Below are 20,734 nucleotides of genomic sequence, written 5' to 3'. Positions count from 1 at the left end.
GATAATTCTAATCCGAACTCAGACATAAATTCTACAAAGAAAGCGCTATAGTTATGTAATATCTAGTTCATCAATCATATAATATTTTTTATACATATTACCGAAAATGTAATCGTGCTAATAGTTTATTTTGATGATTGTGAAATCGTGCCAAATGGGTTAATTTAACACTTAAATGTCTCTTTCATTGTAGGGCAACCTTTTGGCTCTTATAAATTGTAGGGAATTGTGTCAGGTCATATGAATATTTCAATAACTTTATTACTTTTAATTTAATTGAGGTATATTAAGTGTTACAGTACAATAACTTCCACGAACAAGAGTATTTAATAAATATGCCATACAACTTAAAATTTGGTTTGCAATGTTTCATTGCATCATCATTTGAGATCGCGCTTAGGTTATCATTTAAAAAATCAACGCAGATTAAGTAGCAAACTTCTGGCTTCGTTAAATAATAACAATATTTTTAATTATCGCTTTTATTAGTGCAATAATAAAATTAAACCTCTTATCAGTAAAATAACCGGCCAAGTGCGAGTCAGATTCCGTTCCGTACTCGGGCTATTTTTCCAACATTTTGCACGATAAATCAAAAACTATTATACATAAAAATAAATAATAATTTATTTTTATGTATAATATTCCTGTACTTGTGCTATAAGACCTACCTACCTACCAAATTTCATGATACTAGGTCAACGGGAAGTACCTTATAGGTTTCTTGACAGACACGACGGACAGACAGACAGACAACCAAGTGACCCTATAAGGGTTCCGTTTTTCCTTTTGAGGTACGGAACCCTAAAAAACGTCTCGTCATCGTTAGTTTTCAACGCCCGTATGCTTTCAAAATTATCGCATCCTCCGCCTACGTGTTTACAAAGCTTTGGAACGTTTTATAGTAGTTGGAGTACGCATCCACTGTGACGATATCCCGGCGTGGGAAGATCGCGTAGGTGGAGAACGAATCTGTGACGTATCGTAAGGGCAAGTTCACAGTACAAGTATCTTTTGTTTCACAAATGGTAGGTACATTGGCACAGAACAAAAGACTAAGGCTTCTTTTTGCTGCCCGATTACGGCAATGCCAAAAGGAAGGATTATGATTTTAACCGTCTACGTATGTTTGTATGTAGGTTTGTATTTATGTGTATTCCACTGTAACGCCTTTTTAACTAAGCCAATTTTGATGAATGAGGTGTCAATTTAAAAAAAATTATACGAAAAAATCGGCCTGAAGCATGTAACATTCAAAAAAGTGGGGGTTTGCTATTGTATCGAATGATATGTTAAATGAAAGAGGAAAAAAAATTCTGAGTTCATAAAATTCTAGTACAATGTTAAAATACACCGTGCGGCAGAAAATCAATTTTACTATATTTATCGCTATTTATCGGCAGTTCGCCGGCAGTTAGCGGCAGTAGGTGGGTTTTAGTGCTGTTATTATAATATTATTGGAATAGAGACTGTTTTTATTTTGTAAAGTAACAAAATGAAACCATTTGTCAATAAAACACAAGTCAAAGAGTAGCTGGGCCTCTTCTATACTAATAAATAAAATTGGAGTGTCTGTCTGTAATTTTGAAATAACTACCGCATATTAAGGTCATATGGTTATTTGAACGATACTATAACTGAATCACACGTTTTTAATACTAATAAATAAAATTGGAGTGTCTCTCTGTAATTTTGAAATAACTACCGCATATTAAGGTCATATGGTTATTTAAACGATACTATAACTGAATCACACGTTTTTAAAATTTTTGTCTGTCTGTCTGTCTGTCTGTTTGAAAAGGCTAATCTTGGGAACGGCTGAACCGATTTTGACGGGATTTTCACAGACAAGTAGAGAATTGACCAGGGAGTAACATAGGCTACTTTTTTAACCGACTTTCAAAAAGGGAGTTGTGTTTTTCTACCTATTGTAAGGTTATTTTTAAAAATTGATTTGAGTTGTCAAAAATTATATAAAATTATTAATTTACCTAATGCAGGTAGTTTGATAAAATCGATATTTGGCTCATTCGATGTCATACAATCTGTTGCTAGGAGGCCAACAAGATTGAACTTGCATAAATACGGGTGTTTCGAAGGTTTTAGTTCAGTCTCCTTCCGAGATTCGGGGCGATATCGCATATTTTCGGTATTTGGATTGTGAACTGAATAATTAGATGTTGTGATAGCAATCACGCTCTAATTAAATTATTTATTTTGGCATTAGTTTGTTTAGATTAAAACTCTCGGATAACCTTACACATTAAACTTGTGTTTTTTTTTGTGTTGGTTTTGGAGAGGACATTCCAATAATTCGATAAAAATATTTAAATAATACCTGTTTTTCTGAGTGACGCCAATAATTCAGAAGCGGGATGTGTCTCACGTTGTCTTAATTTCGCTTTGGTATCTTTTTGTAAACAACCCACATTCGATTAAAATTTTTATTGAGTTTGATTTGGTGATTAAAATTTTTAGTTTTTTTTAATAATTTAGTCTTTTGTGAATTGGAAAGTAATTTGCAATGAGTGGTTCAGATTTTGTATACATCGAATGAGAAGTTAGTCGTTTGGATTTATTGTTGACTTGATATTAAAACTGAGAGTTCGGCAGTTCAAGGGTAGGTTTTAATGATTTGACGGAGGGCAGGATAGCCCATGATTTGGATTTGACTTAGGGCAAGGAAGCCCGCGACTGACATGACAAGATTGATTAGAAACACGAGGACGTGTTAAATTCAGGACGGCCGAACTGTAAGGTTATTTTTAAAAATTGATTTGAGTTGTCAAAAATAATATAAAATTATTAATTTACCTAATGCAGGTAGTTTGATAAAATCGATATTTGGCTCATTCGATGTCATACAATCTGTTGCTAGGAGGCCAACAAGATTGAACTTGCATAAATACGGGTGTTTCGAAGGTTTTAGTTCAGTCTCCTTCCGAGATTCGGGGCGATATCGCATATTTTCGGTATTTGGATTGTGAACTGAATAATTAGATGTTGTGATAGCAATCACGCTCTAATTAAATTATTTATTTTGGCATTAGTTTGTTTAGATTAAAACTCTCGGATAACCTTACACATTAAACTTGTGTTTTTTTTTGTGTTGGTTTTGGAGAGGACATTCCAATAATTCGATAAAAATATTTAAATAATACCTGTTTTTCTGAGTGTCGCCAATAATATGTACACCGAAATCTCCGAGATTTCTGAACCGATTTGCGTCATTTCTTTTTTAATCGATAGAGGAACTTTGCGACATTGTTTCATAAAAAACTTGGATTCCAACTCCTCAATCCTGATGCTGCAGGGAATCTGACCAATCCACGCGGGCGAAGCTGCGGGCATCAGCTAGTCATCAATAAAAACGTGGCGTTATCGCTCTTTTTTAACGTCCGTGTGTTTTCAAAATCTGCCTATAGATATGCCCCATTGCTTTGAAATATTCTAGAGTGCTGGAGTACGCATCCACTGTGACGATATCCCGGCGTGGGAGGATCGCGTAGGAGGATGACGAATCTGTGACGTCTGATAAGGTCAAGTGCACACTTTCGACCTTTTTGCTGACAAATGGCGGACGCCAAACAAATGCTTCTCCTTTTTCAACCCCCGACCCGAAAAGAGGGGTGTCATAAGTTTGACGTGTGTATCTGTGTATCTGTCTGTGGAATCGTAGCCCCTAAACTAATGAACCGATTTTAATTTAGTTTTTTTTTTTTGTTTCAAAGGTGACTCGATCGAGAGTGTTCTTAGCTATAATCCAAGCAAGCAAATTGGTTCAGCCGTCTGTGGCATCATATCGCCTAAACAAATGAACCGATTTGAATTTAGTTTTTTGGTTTAAAAGGTGGCTTGATCGAGAGTGTTCTTAGCTATAATCCAAAAAAAAATTGGTTCAGTATTTAAAAGTTATCAGCTCTTTTCTAGTTACTGTAACCTTCACTTGTCGAGGGTGTTATAAATTTTTAATTTACACTTGTTTTAAGTAACCAAAATTTCAATGTAGAACCAACCAATGTCAAACGGGCTCGGTGGGTATTATTCAGTGTTAGACATTGAGTTACCGATTCAGTGGGCTGTTCAGCTTATTTACTTAGTCGAAGTTTATTCGGCGAGTTGCTAACAGTTAATATAGTAGGTATAACCATGAAACCCTTGTGTAGATTAAACTATAAAGCCGCTAACCGAGTACTGAACTAATCTTGATTAATTATGCCAATTATTGTATCGATTGACGATGTGCGCTGGCATAATTAACTTGCTGTAGACCAATTAGGTAGTTATTATGTACTAACAGTAAATATCATGCAGCGGTTCGCGTTACCATGTAAACTAACGACATAATTTAACAGTTTTGATTTGAATACCTATATAAAAGACTAGAAGATGCCCGCGGCTTCGCCCGCTCGGATTTCGGTTTTTTAAAATCCCGTAGGAACTCTTTGATTTTCCGAGATAAAAAGTAACCTATGTGCTAATCCAGGATATTATCTATCTCCATTCCAAATTTCAGCCAAATCCATTCAGTAGTTATTGCGTGAAAGAGTAACAAACATACACACACACACACACACACATACAAACAAACTTTCGCCTTTATAATATTAGTGTGATAAGTGTGAAGTGTGATGACCGACTCACTGATTTATCAACGTACAGCTTAAGTATGGGGTTGTAATTTAGCATGCAGAAATTAGTCATGCTATTATGCTGTAGATTTCCACTGAGAAAGGGTTTTTGAGAATCCAACCCCTAAAGGAGTGAAATAGAGGTTCAAAATTTATGTAATCCAGGCGGATGTAGATAGCTAATGTGACAAGACATCTGCTAAGAAAGGATTTCTGAAAAAAAAGATTCCGACGAATTGAGAACCTCCTCCTTTTTTTGAAGTCGGTTAAAAATTCAACCCTTAAGCAAGTAAAATAGGGGTTTGTGTGTAGTCCATGCGGACGAAGTCCTGGGCACACGCTAGTTAAATTATTAAGACTGTAGTTTTTCTTCTTTTCTTGTTTGGTGGTTTTTTGTAGTGCCAGACCAGCACAATGCACTTCGTCAGTGTCGAGTAGGTTGAGGGAGGCACATAGGAGGTGAGTGTGTCCTACCTGTAATGACGTATGCAGCGGACACGCGGACACTGACAGTTGGCCTCGTCCACAAATTAAAAGTCACTCAGCGCCACTGATGACAATTAGCGCGCTATGAAATCCGGAACGAGGAAATTCGCAAAAGAACAAAAGCGACCGACATACGATAGCTCTTATCAACTTAATTTACTCGTATTTGTGTAAGTTTAATACAACCCGGAATAATTATAATTATAAATATTATAATAAAGCAATTCATTCAATTTCCACTAGCACTTTGAACTTCACGTAAATCAATGGCCTAAATATAATAATTTGTAATTATTTCCGATCTAAGGATGATTTATGCTAGACCATGCCGAGCCCGTGTCGTGCCACCTTTTTATACATTCGCGTTCTCAACGAGTCACAACTCACACCGTCTACAGTGTGACTCGATGGGGATAAAAAGTCAATGGATTCCCAACGAGTTAGGTACACTGTTAGAAGATTGGGTGTGACTCTTTGAGCACCTAACCACGTTCGAGGCATGTTAGACGGGTAGAAGATCCACGGATTGCATTTTTAAGGATGATTTATATCTGTTAGATCAAGCCGGGCCCGAGCCGTCGTACGTCCGAGACATATTAGATCGGAAAATGTATGATGTCACATCAGACCTAGCCATGTTCGCGTCTTTCGAGCCTCATCCGTGTTACGTTTCTTCATACAAAATAACGATTACTTGCCTGAACGTGGCACGGCTCAAACCCGGTATAGTCTAGCATAAATCATCCTGGTGTAAATTCGGAGGTCACATCCCTCATATGAAGAAACGTAACACGGACGAGACATAGAAGACTCGAACACGACACGGTCGGTTGTGAAATCATACAAATTGTCAATCTATGTGTTTCGGACGTGGCACGGCTCGGGCCTAGCACGGTCTAGCATAAATCATCCTCTAATCGAACACGTGGTTTCATGGTAATAACGAAAATCACGAACGCGGTAACATGGCGTGCTCGATCGACACGCCCACTTCTATGCGACAAAGTTTGTAGAGTAGGTACCTTCAATTTTTACATAACAATGTAATTATTGAGTAATATAGTATTATTTCCATATAAGATGGGCTTATTCGTAGTGCCAGTGCATAAAAAAATCGGCCAAGTGCGAGTCAGACTCGCGCACCGAGGGTTCCGTACTACAGTTGTATTTTTCGACATTTCGCACGATAAATCAATAATTATCATGTACATAAAAATAAAGAAAAATCTGTTTTAGTGTGCAGGTAAAGCCCTTTCATATGATACCCCGCTTGGTATATTAATTTTACTTTCAAAGTTGAAAGTTGAAAATACTAATTATATTTGTCCATGAACACATATTTTTTGTGATGTAACTACAAATTCACAGTTTTCCGATTTTTCCTTTACTTGGGCTATAAGACCTAACTACCTGCCTTTCATGATCCTAGGTTAACGGGAAGTAGGTACTCTAGGCTATAGGTTTTCTTGACAGACACGACAGACGGACAGACAGACAGACAGACATACAACAAAGTGATCCTATAAGGGTTCCTTTTTTCTTTGGAGATACGGAACCCTAAAAATCAACTTAATATTCAGTAGAATGAACAAGCAAGTACTTGAAAACTTTATGAAACATGTGAGTTTTGGCCATGCGCCTAAATTTTCAATCGCCTTGCGTTACAAGAGTTAAAAACTGGTGTAATTAAGCTAAGGTTGTACAATTCTCCACAGTTACTTCAGCGTTGGCCGCTGGCCAGCCATTTTGCCCTTCTGCCGAAAAGTTAACGCTTCTTTTTCTTCTCGTTTCTTTTTCTTCTCCTTTGGAATTGGTTCGTGATTTCTAGTCTAGCCTACTGCGGAGTTTTTAATTTTATACTTACATTTTTTTATAAATAACGAGCAAACGAGCAAGCGGGTCACCTGATGTTAAGTGATTACCGCCGCCCATGAACATTTGTAGCACCACAGGAACCGCCAATGGGTTGCCGGCCTTTCAGGAATTTGTTGGTCCACCCCTTGAATAACCCCATATTGTAATCTAGTTACTTAGGTGTTATTAGGGAGAAATCGCCTTGCGGTAATTCGTCGAGTGTTTATCCTATCTCCTAGTATCCTATCTCTAACCATCATCATCTAACCTACTAGAGATGAACCATTTCACAGGTAGCATATGAAAAATCATGTATTGTTGTCTGTCTGTCTGTCTGTCAAGTTTCGTCAATGGAATCAAAAGTCAAAACATATACTTAGGTAGGGTACTTTCCGTTAACCTAGAATCAGGCTGGTAGCAATGTGTTATAGAACCCATAGGTAGGTAAATAATAGTAAAATCTGAAAACCGTGAATTTGTGGACTAGACACTCTAAATTGATATGTAGAAGCAAAAAGAAAGTGTAAGTGCTAACTTTTTGGCAAAATCCGCTGGCCGACCGCCAAAATATGAAGCACCTGTAGACATTTTATAGCCAGTCTTCGGCTTAATTGATCCATTTTTATGCTTAATGAATTTTGTATTTTACAGCAATAGCATTTTGATGGGGGTTAAATTATACCTTTTTATATTGAAAAAGGAATATAGGCTATTACTACTTGATGGGAGGTTTTCTTTATGCCTCTGTCTATTGAAAAATAATATAGTCTACTAGATGGGACCCATGATTTCTTTAGCGTAGATTTAGGTTTTTAAAAATCCTGTGGAAATTCTAAAACTTTCTTAGATGAAAAGTAGTTTGTGTCTGTCTCCGGGATGCAAGCGATCTTTGTACCAAGTTTCATCAATTTGAAATCCCGACTCTTGTCTTGAAAAAGCTGTGATAGCCCAGTCGTTAAGAAATTCGCCTCCTAATCGGAGGGCGTGGGTTCGCTCCCGGGCATGCACTTCTAACTTTTCGGAGTTATGTGCGTTTCAAGCAATTAAATATTACTTGCTTTAACGATGAAGGAAGACATTGTGAGGAAACCTGCACACCTTAGTTCTCCATAACGTTCTCAAAGGTGTGTGAAGTCTGTCAATTCGCACTTGGCCAGCGTGGTAGACTTGGCCAACCCCTTCTCGTTTTGAGAGCAGACCCATTCTCTGTAGTGAGCCAGCGGTGGTTGATCATGATGATGATTGATGACTCTTAAGTTATGTCGTATCGTATTCGGGACTAATAGTCTTAAGAAAACTCCTATTACAAGAAGAAGAAGAATTATATTAACAAAAGAAGTCTTAAGAAAACTTTTATTATTACAAGTGTAAATTAAAAATTTATAACACCCCCGACAAGTGAAGGTTACAGTAACTAGAAAACAGCTGATAACTATCAAACGGCTGAAACGATTTTCTTGGATTATAGCTAAGAACACTTTCGATCAAGCCGCCTTTCAAACAAAAAAAACTAAATTAAAATCGGTTCACTTTACTTACATTAAATTCACTAGTTTAGGAGCTACGATGCCACAGACAGATACACAGATACACAGATACACACGTCAAACTTATAACACCACTTTTTTTGGGTCGGGGGTAAAAAAGTGCTCTAAATGTCCAGTATTGCATGTTTATCTGTATGGTTGTTGATGACGATGATTTATGTTTGTTTGTTACAGGCACCTCGTATAACGAACGCAAGTGGGGACGCGTGCGAGAGACGCGATCCGTGTCAACACGGAGGAGTCTGCATCAGTACTGATGATGGCCCCATCTGCGAGTGTCGAGATGGAGACTACGAAGGCGCTTTTTGTGAGAGGGGTAAGTTTAATAGTTATCTAGTTTTAAACGAATTATACAAAGACCTCTCCAAGCAAAACCTTCTCTGCTCATTGATTAGTAAGGTGGACAGTCCTCTCTGGTCATCAGGATGAGGAGTTTAAAAAAAATAATTAAATATAACAATCCGTAACATAGCCTAGTGTTTCCAAAAATAATGTACATAGTATATATCAAAGCACTATATAACACCAGTGACAAGTGTAAATTAAAAATTTATACCTAACACTCCCGACAAGTGAAGGTTACAGTAACTAGACAAAAGGCTGAACCGATTTTCTTGGATTACCTATAGCTTCGAACACTCTCGATCAAGCCACCTTTTAAAAAAAAAAACTAAATTAAAATTGGTTCATTCGTTTAGGTGCTACGATGCCACAGACAGATACACAGATACACACATCAAACTTAAACACCTCTCTTTTTGGGTCGGGGGTTAATAAATAGAGGGAATGACACATCAAGTAAACCTAAGTGGTTTTTTCGTTGTGTCCAAAACAGACTTCCCAAACATTCCATATTAATTGATAATTTAAAAAAAAAAAGGTGCTGGGGTGGTGCACACGTAGGTGTTAGCAGGCTTCCAGAGGCGTTGTTAATAGGATAAGTGATTATCGTTAAGCTAAGTTTAAGTTAAATAGTAAGTAATCTATACTAATAAATAAAATTGGAGTGTCTGTCTGTAATTTCGAAATTACTACCTCATATTAAGCTCATATGGTTATTTGAACGATACCAACACTGAATCACACGTTTTTAAAATTTTTGTCTGTCTGTCTGTCTGTCTGTCTGTCTGTCTGTCTGTCTGTCTGTCTGTCTGTCTGTCTGTCTGTTTGAAAAGGCTAATCTTTGGAACGGCTGAACCGATTTTGACGGGGTTTTCACAGACAAGTAGAGGATTGACCAGGGCGTAACATAGGCTACTTTTTTAACCGACTTTCAAAAAGGGAGTTGTGTTTTTCTACCTAAGTACACCGAAATCTCCGAGATTTCTGAACCGATTTGCGTCATTTCTTTTTTAATCGATAGAGGAACTTTGCGACATTGTTTCTAAAAAATTTGGAGTCCAACTCCTCAATCCTGATGCTGCAGGGGATCTGACCAATCCACGCGGGCGAAGCTGCGGGCATCAGCTAGTAAGTACTAAAATAGGTTAGTGATTGCTTCTACTAACACACAAATAATGGGTCTTATGCCTGAAATTAAGAGGGCTCTCTCCGTCACTCGTTTCCACTCGTTTCATACAATCGTAGTTCCAATTTCATTTGAATATTAAGCAACCAAAGTCCATGAAATTTTGCAGACATATTCTAGAAACTAATATCTATGTCTGTGGTTTTCCAGATTTCTGTTAAAATACAAGGTTTCAAAGTTACGCGGTCTTAAAATTTTCATACAAATCTTTGAGCCCCTGTAATTTTAAAACTGCATATTTTTAGAAAAATCTAAAACACCACAGACACAGATATTAGTTTCTAGAATATGTCTGCAAAATTTCATGGACTTTGGTTGCTTATTATTCAAATGAAATTGGAACTACGATTGTATGAAACGATTGGAAACGAGTGACGGAGAGAGCCCTGTTAAGTCAATTTGTTTAAATATGCTTATGCCTGTAATCAACTTATTTAAAGTGGCCTAATGCCTATTGTATGAAATTAACTCCAAAGTTTGTGATTTTGATTGAAATTCTATGCAAGCAAAACGGTCTAAAACTGTGCTTAAATTGATTAATTTACAGTAGTAAGCCTGTAGACTGTACAGAGTAGACTGGATTTTAAATTTGTTCAAGATATTATTTCATTAGAGACTAGCTGATGCCCGCAGCTTCGCCCGCGTGGATTGGTCAGATCCCCTGCAGCATCAGGATTGAGGAGTTGGACTCCAAATTTTTTATGAATCAATGTCGCAAAGTTCCTCTATCGATTAAAAAAGAAATGACGCAAATCGGTTCAGAAATCTCGGAGATTTCGGTGTACATAGGTAAAACGACACAACTTCCTTTTTGAAAGTCGGTTAAGAAAGTAGCCTATGTTACTCCCTGGTCAATCCTCTACTTGTCTGTGAAAATCCCGTCAAAATCGGTTCAGCCGTTCCGAAGATTTGCCTTTTTAAACAGACAGACTGCCAGACAAAAATTTAAAAAACGAGTGATTCAGTGTTGGTATCGTTCAAATAACCATATGAGCTTAATATGAGGTAGTTATTTCGAAATTACAGACAGACACTCCAATTTTATTTATTAGTATATAGATTATTTATTTATATTAGAGAAGACCAAATTATATCGTGAGAATTATTTTCATAATGAATAACGATTGTTGTACGTAGAGATTCAAGCTAAGCTGTTAGCGAGTGCAGGTAGCGTGGCGCTGCAACGTTTGGAATCCATACATTTAACGTAACGACCTCTAACTGACAGCGTCAAGCTAAACTACGCCAGGCTTGCATTCCTGTGCTCTTTATGTCTCACGAAAACGTAAATGTACATTAAATTAAGTAGATAGGTAAGTACATAGATTTGTGGTGAAAACTGCATGTTTCACTTTCATCCATACTAATATTATAAATGTGAAAGTGTGTCTGTCTGTCTGTTTGTCTGTCTGTTCGCTACCTAATGCTACTGCTAATTTGGCACAGGGTCAGCTTATATCCCGGGGACGGACACAGGCTGCTTTTTATCCCGGAAAATCAGAGTTCCCACGGTATTCCCAAAAACCCATCCGCTTAACTGATTTGTATGAAATTTGGTAGGTACCGAGGTAGTTTGCATCGCTGTAATTGACATAGGCAATTTTTATCCCGTAAAATCAAACAGTTCCCACGGGATCTTTAAAAACCTAAATCCACGCGGACGAAGTCGCGGGCATCCTCTAGTAATTAACTAAAATGACAGACAAACAGCAGAATGACATTAATAGGCCCTGTGAGTACGGGACCCAAATAGGAACCTACTCGTACCCTGAAAAAAAGTTTCTGCCATAGTTTCAAGCGAATGTATGTATCCGACTATGTGTATATCCACTGTAATCCAACTATAGCAATGGTTGTTATTCCCGTATTACGTCCGTGCTCCGGGGTGGAGTTTAATTGGTAGCTTCTACTGGACGAATCTCGTTCTCGAGTTTATTGTTTGCACAAAACCCGTATATTAAATGTTATGGAAACACTTGACAATACAGCATTGTAAAGTCGAAATTTCCTGAGGATGCTCCGGTGTCGGGGCGAAACGTGCGTCGAGAGTAGTGGAAAAGTCTTGTGTGGTGGTGCATGTGAGTGGTGGTGGCAGTGCTTGCTTGGGAACTTGGCTTTATTGCTTGGTTGGGGAGGTAAGCGGTGCTTAGCTTGTAACTGCATGTTTGACCATACAGATTTTTTTCTGTTGGCGGATTATAGCAAAATAATTTTTAACTGTTTCTTGCTAAATAGCTCTCCGTTTAATAGGGCTCCGTTTTTACCCGTTGGGTACGGATCCCTAAAAAGGTACCCTAAAAAAGTTTCATTGGGCGCTTTTGTTTCGTTGTTCAGTAAAAATCTCCAAATTGAATATGTACCCGACTATGTGTATATCAACCGTAATCCAACTATAGCAATGGTTGTTATTCCCGTATTACGTCCGTGCCCCGGGGTGGAGTTTAATTGGTAGCTTGTACTGGACGAATCTCGTTCTCGAGTTAATTGTTTGCACAAAACCCGTTTATTAGATGTTATGGTAACAATATTTTTAGGTCAACGCGTTGTTCACCAAATATCCAGATTTGTAACTCATTTCGTCTATGAGCTAGAGACCTGTGACACGCGGACAGACAGACAGAGAGCGGAGTATATTACTATGGCTCTGTTTTTACCCTTTGGGTACGGATCCCTAAAAAGGTACCCTAAAAAAAGTTTCATTGGGTGCTTCAGTTTTGTTGTTCAGTAAAAATCACCGAATCGAATATGTACCCGACTATGTGTATATCCACTGTAATCCAACTATAGCAATGGTTGTTATTCCCGAATTACGTCCGTGCCCCGGGGTGGAGTTTAATTGGTAGCTTGTACTGGACGAATCTCGTTCTCGAGTTCACTGTTTGCACGGAGCGCGTTTATTAGATGTTATGGAAATAATATTATTGCGCTCCTTGTCAGTTTAAAATGGTTTTTAAAGCTTTATGATATATCTGCTGAGAACAGTTGTATATACCTATAACATAAATTTTTTTTCAAAAAACGACTTCATAATAACTAAGTAGTTCATTATAGGTATCATCACAAATTCTTAAAAAACCTGTTTATAGATAACTTTTAAATACGGGTTCCGTTTTTCCTTTTGAGGTACGGAACCCTAAAAATTTTAGCAAAGTTTATTTATTCACATAATATGAAGCCTGACTAAGCACGGGTGTCCTCTTAGAATGAGAAGGTCCACATAGTCCACCACGCCTGGCCAACTGAAAACTGGCAGTCTTCACATACCTTTGAGAAGGTACGGAGATCGCTCAGGCATGCAGGTTTCCTCACGATGTTTTCCTTCACCGTTAAAGCCAGTGATATTTAATTGCTTAAAACGCACATAACCCTGAAACGTTAGAAGTGCGTGCCCGGAATTGTACCCTCGACCTTTTTAATATAGGCGGACATCTTAACCACTAGACTATCGCTCACTAAACCCAACATATTATGTAAAATTTAAAAAATCAAAAGCTATGTGTGGAAGGCAGCCATTACTTGGAACCCGCTTTGAAGCCAGACGACTCGCTAATGGCAACACCCAGTGTAACGCTGAGCGGGCACGCGATACCTCTATTTGCTAAGAGGACGTTTAAACACTTGAATACCTACTTTTCAAAGCCAACGGTAGCCAACGGTAGGTACTTTTCAAAGCCAAGTTATCGGTATTCCGTTTCTATAACAATGCAGTGATGCGAGTGTTCTCGCTCGCGCGCTCTTTAGCATCTCAGCTCGTGTCGACAACTACGCGCGCTTAATTTAAGCAATAAAGCGGTGTTTAAATGTAATAATTTTCAAGCTATGTAAGAATCGGTTAAAAAGCAACCACTTTTGTTCATTACCTCAATATATTATGTGAAAAATCGAAAGCAACGTGCGGAAGGCAGTCATTACTTTGAGACCGCTTTGAAGCGAGACTAGTGCTAATGGCAACACCCAGTGTAACGCTGAGTGGGCACGCGATACAACTATTTGCTAAGAGGACGTTTAAACTCTTAAATACCTACTTCAGAAGGAAATAGTAGTAAGGTCTATTAATATTGTAAAAATTGGCAATCAGTGCCGACAGAGGTGAAAACTAAATAATGGTTTTTTTTTGGATTTTTAATTTTCTTTATTGGCTAATGTTACAGTAAAATTTAAAGCTAACCTTATCTAATTACTATACAAATCATGCCTGCTTGGAAATGGTGCCATGAATATTGGCTGCATTTCCGCGCTGGACATCCAGGCTGATCCTTTATCAAAAATGAGCCATCTCTTCTGTCACTGAAAGAGGCTATTTACTCCGAAATGTCTCGTGAAATTTTTTTTGCACTTAGATACCATGGCCCCAGGGTATCGACGGCAAATAATACAAAAATGTGACACTCGACAAGAGTCGCGTGGCTTACTGGTTTCAGTTATTTCTTCTTCGGCTCCCGGTCTTGATGCTGTCTCCTTGATAATATGACACGGGGCCAATGTGTCAAACGCACGTTGCGTCCCATATTAGTGCCCGTCTCCGTTCCTGGGGAACCAGCGCCAATTAATTTATAGTATCAAAAAATACCGACCGCGACCGTTGCGCGGGTTGAGTGGAGACCGCGTTTAAGCAAGCGTAGTGTGGGCTCCAGCACGATGGACCTACGATATAAAGCGGCTGGCGGGAAGTGGCTGGATGAGGAAGGCTGAGGACCGGGTGTGGTGGCGCTCTTTCATAAAAATATACCACAAGCAATAAACATATCTCAAGCAATGTGTCGAATATGTACGTAAATAAGTACTTATATTGTGTACGGTATAGTCCAAATGTTTTAATTAGGAAATTTTCAGTGCTTGGCTGAATTTCAAGTTGCGCGGACGCCCCAGTGGTCCATTTCCAGACCGCTTCAGTCTCACAACGACTATTTAATTACAATCACAGCTAAATGTGCTAATATTACCTCCTTTGAACTGCTTTTGAATGGCTTCAACGTGGTTTCAACGTACCGACTTTCGAACGAAACCGTATTATACCGTTGTCGTCACAAATAAGTAGTAGTATTTGTTGTAGTCTAGCTTGGAATAAAATATTTTGTACACACAAAATACTTGTGTGGTTCATAATTAAAGTACGGAACCCTAAGAGAGTCGTAAAAGCACTTGGTTTGTTTTTATAAAGCACATACCCCAAGTCAGTTTCTATACGGCATCGCTCATACCAGAACGCTAAACCGCTTGGCGGCAAAGCTAAACTGGTTCATCATCATCATCATCATCATCATCATCATGATCAACCCATCGCCAGTTCACTACAGAGCACGGGCCTCCTCTCAGAGTGAGAAGGGTTTTGGCCATAGTCTACGACGTCTGGCCTGCGGATTGATAGACTTCACACATCTTTGAGAACATTATGGAGAACTCTCAGGCATGCAGCAATTATTATTAATTACTCAAAACGCACATAACTCTGAAAAGTTAGAGGTGCGTGCCCGGGATCGAACCCCCGACTTCTGATTAAAAGGCGGCAGTCCTAACCACCAGGCTATAGGGTATTAGCTAAGCTGGTTGCGATCTTTCAATTCGAGTGGCTAGGTACGTTTTAATTTGTGGCACTCAACCGGTACATCGTTATGAACAGTTTCAAAGCCCCGGCAAGAGCGGGATTAGAACTTGGAAATTTTCAATTTAAACGGGATTGGGTTAATCTGAGAGTGTAGCTCGTAGGTCGTAGGTATACCTAGTTGATAGAGCCTTTGCTGTCTTCGGCCAAGTATGTTCTCTATACAGAGTGTTTGACAAGTGTAAATTAAAAATTTATAAAACCCCCGACAAGTGAAGGTTACAGTAACTAGAAAGCGTATAACTTTTAAACGGCTGAACCGATTTTCTCGGATTATAGCTAAGAACACTCTCGATCAAGCCACCTTTCAAAAAAAAAACTAAATTAAAATCGGATCATTAGTTTAGGAGCTACGATGCCACAGATAGATACACAGATACACACGTCAAACTTATAACATCCCTCTTTTTGGGTCGGGGGTTAGTAAAATATCATCATCAAATACTGAAAACAACGTTTTGTAAAATAGTTTGTAAGCTGTGACCAAAACAAACAAATATATTTTGGGGTTTCCTGTCACGGTTTATTGCGATGTTCTAGCTCGGAAAAGGAATATTTCATACACTAAAATATGATGTTCATAATTATGTACGGAACCCTATAAGAGTGAACCCCGACTCTCACTTGACCGGTTTTTGTGATTATTTTGCCTCGACACGGCGGCATTGACATTTACCTCCATCAACGCTTGGAAATGGATTAACTATTTCCATGAAATATAATCCTCATTTCGTATGAAAGCCTTTACCATTTTGGATCAAAAGTACTAAATAGCCTTTGAGGTCCTAATAAGTAGTTCCTTCTAAATGGAATTTGAATTCAGCTGCCCATGAGATATCTATATCGAATACTGTGATAACTTGTTACATCAACAGGTAACATCACTCTACCCCTTCATCCAATCACTATCAGTACATAATAAAAAAAACTAAATAAAAATTGGTTCATTAGTTTAGGAGCTATGATGGCACAGACAGATACACAGATACACACGTCAAACTTATAACACCCCTCTTTTTGGGTCGGGGGTTAAAAATGCGCAAGTATGTTTGTTAGTTGGTTTATTGTTTTGTCGGTTTGTTGGTTAGTTCTTGACCGACGTGATTTTTTGCATAGATATTTAAAGAAAAGTCTGGAGAGTGACAAAGGCTACTTTTTATGGCATAACTTTTTGGCCCGGAAAATCTAAGAGTTCCCACGGGAGTTTAAAAAAAATTGAATAACAATCACAATATTAACGGTTTTGGGTTTTTCCAACGTCAAAGGTTGTCTTGACAGACACGACGGACGGACAGACACTCAAACAGACAGACAACAAAGTGATCCTATAACCTTTTTTCCTTTTTAGGTACGGAACCCTAAAAATAAACGTTTTTCTTTCTTTCCTTCATATTAATTCACTCTCTCACACTCATGTAAAAGTTATTGAAACTGAACGATTGCTGTCACACGTTTTACACACTGACGAGTGAAAAATTTACGGACTCAATTTCATATAATTCGAGCATGTCGATTGTCGGAGAGGAATTGAATTGGTCGTGCCATTTGCAATGTGTTTTTTTCGTTTTTCTGCGAGTGAGGAACGAATGATTACGTCTCGATTATTCGTGTTGACACAACTTATTGGATAAATGTGTTGCTATCCATATAAATCTAAATATTATATAAAAGGAAAAGCTGACTGACTGACTGACTGACTGACTAATCTATTAACGCACAGCTGAAACCAGACCACTCGAATAAGTGGCCACCATCTTACCACTAGGCTGTCACCACTCCTTTTTAAAGTTCCTAAAACTCACTCTGCTCTCTGTCTCTCCGTCTATCTGTCCGTCTGTCTGGCTGTCTGCGTGTTGAGGTCTCTCGTAGACTTAGTGAGCTACCAAGCAGATTTTTTTAATGAACGGAACCCGAAAAGAGCGAGGCCCGACTCGCACTTGACCGGTTTTATTATAAAGCCGAGTATTTGCATAATTCACTGTTTGCATTATGTTGCCGTGCCTATTCAAGGTCGTTGGTACAATCTTTTGTTTTTCAAGGCTCGTTCAACATGCAGCATAGTGCATGCAACAATTTCTCTATATATTACTACCAAGTCGCTCCGTCGCATTCGTCTGTACCTATAATAATAATATATAATGTATCCATATCCACACTAATATTATAAATGCGGTGTCTATCTGTCAGTCTGTCTCTGTGCCTATCTGCCTATCTGCTAGCTAGTGAGGGGGGTAATGGGCGGGGCAACAGTTGTGGGACTAAATAACAGTATATAATACCGCGCATTTGATTAGAACGTCACTTGACAATACAGCATTGTAAAGTCGAAATCTCCTGAGGATGCTCCGGTGTCGGGGCGAAACGTGCGTCGAGAGTAGTGGAAAAGTCTTGTGTGGTGTTGCATGTGAATGGTGGTGGCAGTGCTTGCTTGGGAACTTGGCTTTATTGCTTGGTTGGGGAGGTAAGCGGTGCTTAGCTTGTAACTGCATGTTTGACCATACAGATTTATCCTGTTGGCGGATTATAGCAAAATAATTTTTAACTGTTTCTTGCTATCTGCTAGCTTTTCACGGCCCAACAGTTTAACCGATTTTGATGTAATTTGGTACAGAGTTACTTGTAGCTACCGGGCTACTAACGCGTATCGTGCATGTCCTTTGCGCACGTTTTTTTTTAAATCTGGGAATTCTCTGGCTACCCATGTGAAGCCGGGGCGGACTGCTAGTTTATCGTACAAAGCACAAAGCACGTGGAATACGAAGCTCGCAAATTTGGAATTTGGACGCATTCCAATATTGTCTTTCCATTATTTTCATTATTTTGTACACTAACAAAGGAAACAGTCACGATATCTGATGCAAGGCTTTTGCGGTTCAAAGAAAAATAGAATGCTAAAATGCTTCAAATACACGCTTTGAACAATAAAGTAAACATTTTTAAAAATAACCTTGAAATTAGTACTCAGTTCGTATCATACTGGTTGATGCCCGCGACTTCATCGTGATTTAGATTCTTTGTAAATTCCGTAGGATAGGCTACTTTTTGCTTCGAACACACAAAAATTAAATGAATTTATCTACTTGCGTGAGATGACGTGCGTCAGGCAGCCTGTGCCACTTATGAAACGTCAAGAACTCAAGACTGTACCGGTTCGGAAAGCAGCAGAGCAGAAAAGTAAGCCTTTTCCAATTTTAAAATGGCCACTATGTCAGGAAGGCACGTCGCGCGAGAGTCTCGGGGACGAGTTCCGGGCTCCGTCATCGCGCCATTTCCTGTCACGAGCCGCCATTACCCCGTCAGTCGGCTGACGGAAACATACGAGTGACTGCGAGCATTCGGAAATTTGGATTGAACCCGTACGAGCAACGGGTCGGACTCGTGAACGAATGTGACAACTCATGGAATCACTACTCGTTTATAAATGCGAAAGTGTGTTTATTAGTTGGTTTATTGGTTTGTCCTTTAATCACGCCACATTACGTAGCTATAGATCGACGTGATTTATTGGTGGATATAGTTAAAGATGGAGAGAGATTATCCAACTGCGCGGGAAATTTTATGGTACACATACAAGCTAGCACAGGCGCACTCTCATAGCTCGAATGGGATGTAAATCCGACATAACCGGAGAGAACTCAGGCGCAGGACCGACGGCATTACGTACTCTCCGAGATGCGGGGGTAAAAACCCAACAACAATAACCCAACCACAAAGAATTTCTTAACAGAAAAATCCAATACCCAAATACATGTCTTTGGCCCGACCCTTGAATCGAACCTGGGACCTCGCCATCTAAAGTTATGCTAACCACTAGGTCCATGAGGCAGTATCCATGAGTAATGAGTCATCAAATATGTAAATGTTCAGGATTACTTAAGGCCGCATGTGTGACGTGACGGGAATTTAGGCTTTCGCCAAAATTTCGTGCATGAAAACGATATGCGTCAAATGAATTCCTCAACTACTTACCGAAATACACAATATTATTGGCTTCATCAAATTTTTAACTCCCGACCCAAAAAGAGGGTTGTTATAAGTTTGACGTGTGTATCTGTGTATCTATGGCATCGTAGCTCCTAAACTAATGAACCGATTAAAAAAAATTTGTTTGAAAGATGGCTTGATCGAGAGTGTTCTTAGCTATAATCCAAAAAAATCGGTTCGGCCGTTTGGAAGTTATCAGCTCTATTCTAGTTACTGTAACCTCGGGGGTGTTATAATTTTTTAATTTACACTTGTATATACTACAATTACCTACTCGTACAGTCACATAACTATCTTTTTTCTAGGAGTCTGTGCCGAAAGTATGAGTAATGCGAAAATGAATTAGTAATTATTATTTGAAACAAATGGCTATTTATTCATTGTATTTTATAACTCTTATCAACAAGTTTCCACGCAAAACTTTTATTTCAAAAGTAACTTTCTGTTTTAATATTATAACGTTCCGAAATTAAAATTTAATCTAATCAATGTACTCGCAAAAGTAGTACAGAGAACGAAATTCCGTAAAACGCGAGCAGCAAACGTGGTAATGGTTAGCGCAAAGAATTCTCCGCTGAATGGTGCAGTAATAGAAATTGTTGGGAGCTGGAACGAGGCGGGAAAAATAGTGCCTGTCTGGAAAATTGAAAAATCGAGCACCAATCTAACACGGCGTGCAACGTGTTGAAACTTGAGCGGCGAAGGTTGGCTGATGCATTACATTGTGGCGGATTTGACTGAGAATTACTTGTTGGAATGAATTTGAATTTCAGTAATTTTTCTTCTTAAAAGTTAGAACGAGTGTGTGTGCTTACTTTTTTCTTTAGATTTTGATTGTATTATGTTGTGTTTGAATTAGGTAGTATGGTGGATGTGTGACATAAGATGGTCTCTTTTTAATAAGAGTTCATTAACCAATCAAACTCAATGTTTTGTGAATACATTCTAGAAACTAATGTGTAATAATGGCACAGTAATAGAAATTGTTAGGAGCTAGAGCAAGGCGGCATAAATAGAGTGTCTGTCTAGAAAATTGAAAACCGAGCACCAATCTAACACGGCGTGCAACGTGTTGAAACTTGTGCGGCGAAGGTTGGCTGAT

General features: G+C 38.7%; 1 protein-coding gene across 3 annotated transcripts in view; it reads left to right on the top strand.

Annotated features, from left to right (window-relative positions):
• The window catches only part of LOC123874726 (neurexin-1), a 184,540-nt gene that overhangs the window by 93,640 nt on the left and 70,166 nt on the right, over nt 1-20,734 (top strand). For all 3 annotated transcript variants that reach the window (XM_045920209.1, XM_045920208.1, XM_045920207.1), the window contains exon 5: nt 8,693-8,834. In XM_045920209.1, coding sequence (XP_045776165.1) covers nt 8,693-8,834 — 142 coding nt within the window. The remainder of the gene's footprint in view (nt 1-8,692; nt 8,835-20,734) is intronic.

This window comes from Maniola jurtina, chromosome 19, assembly GCF_905333055.1.
Source record: "Maniola jurtina chromosome 19, ilManJurt1.1, whole genome shotgun sequence".
Taxonomy (NCBI): domain Eukaryota; kingdom Metazoa; phylum Arthropoda; class Insecta; order Lepidoptera; family Nymphalidae; genus Maniola; species Maniola jurtina.
The sequence above is the reverse complement of the archived record's forward strand: the minus strand, read 5'-3'. Positions and strand labels throughout refer to the sequence as shown.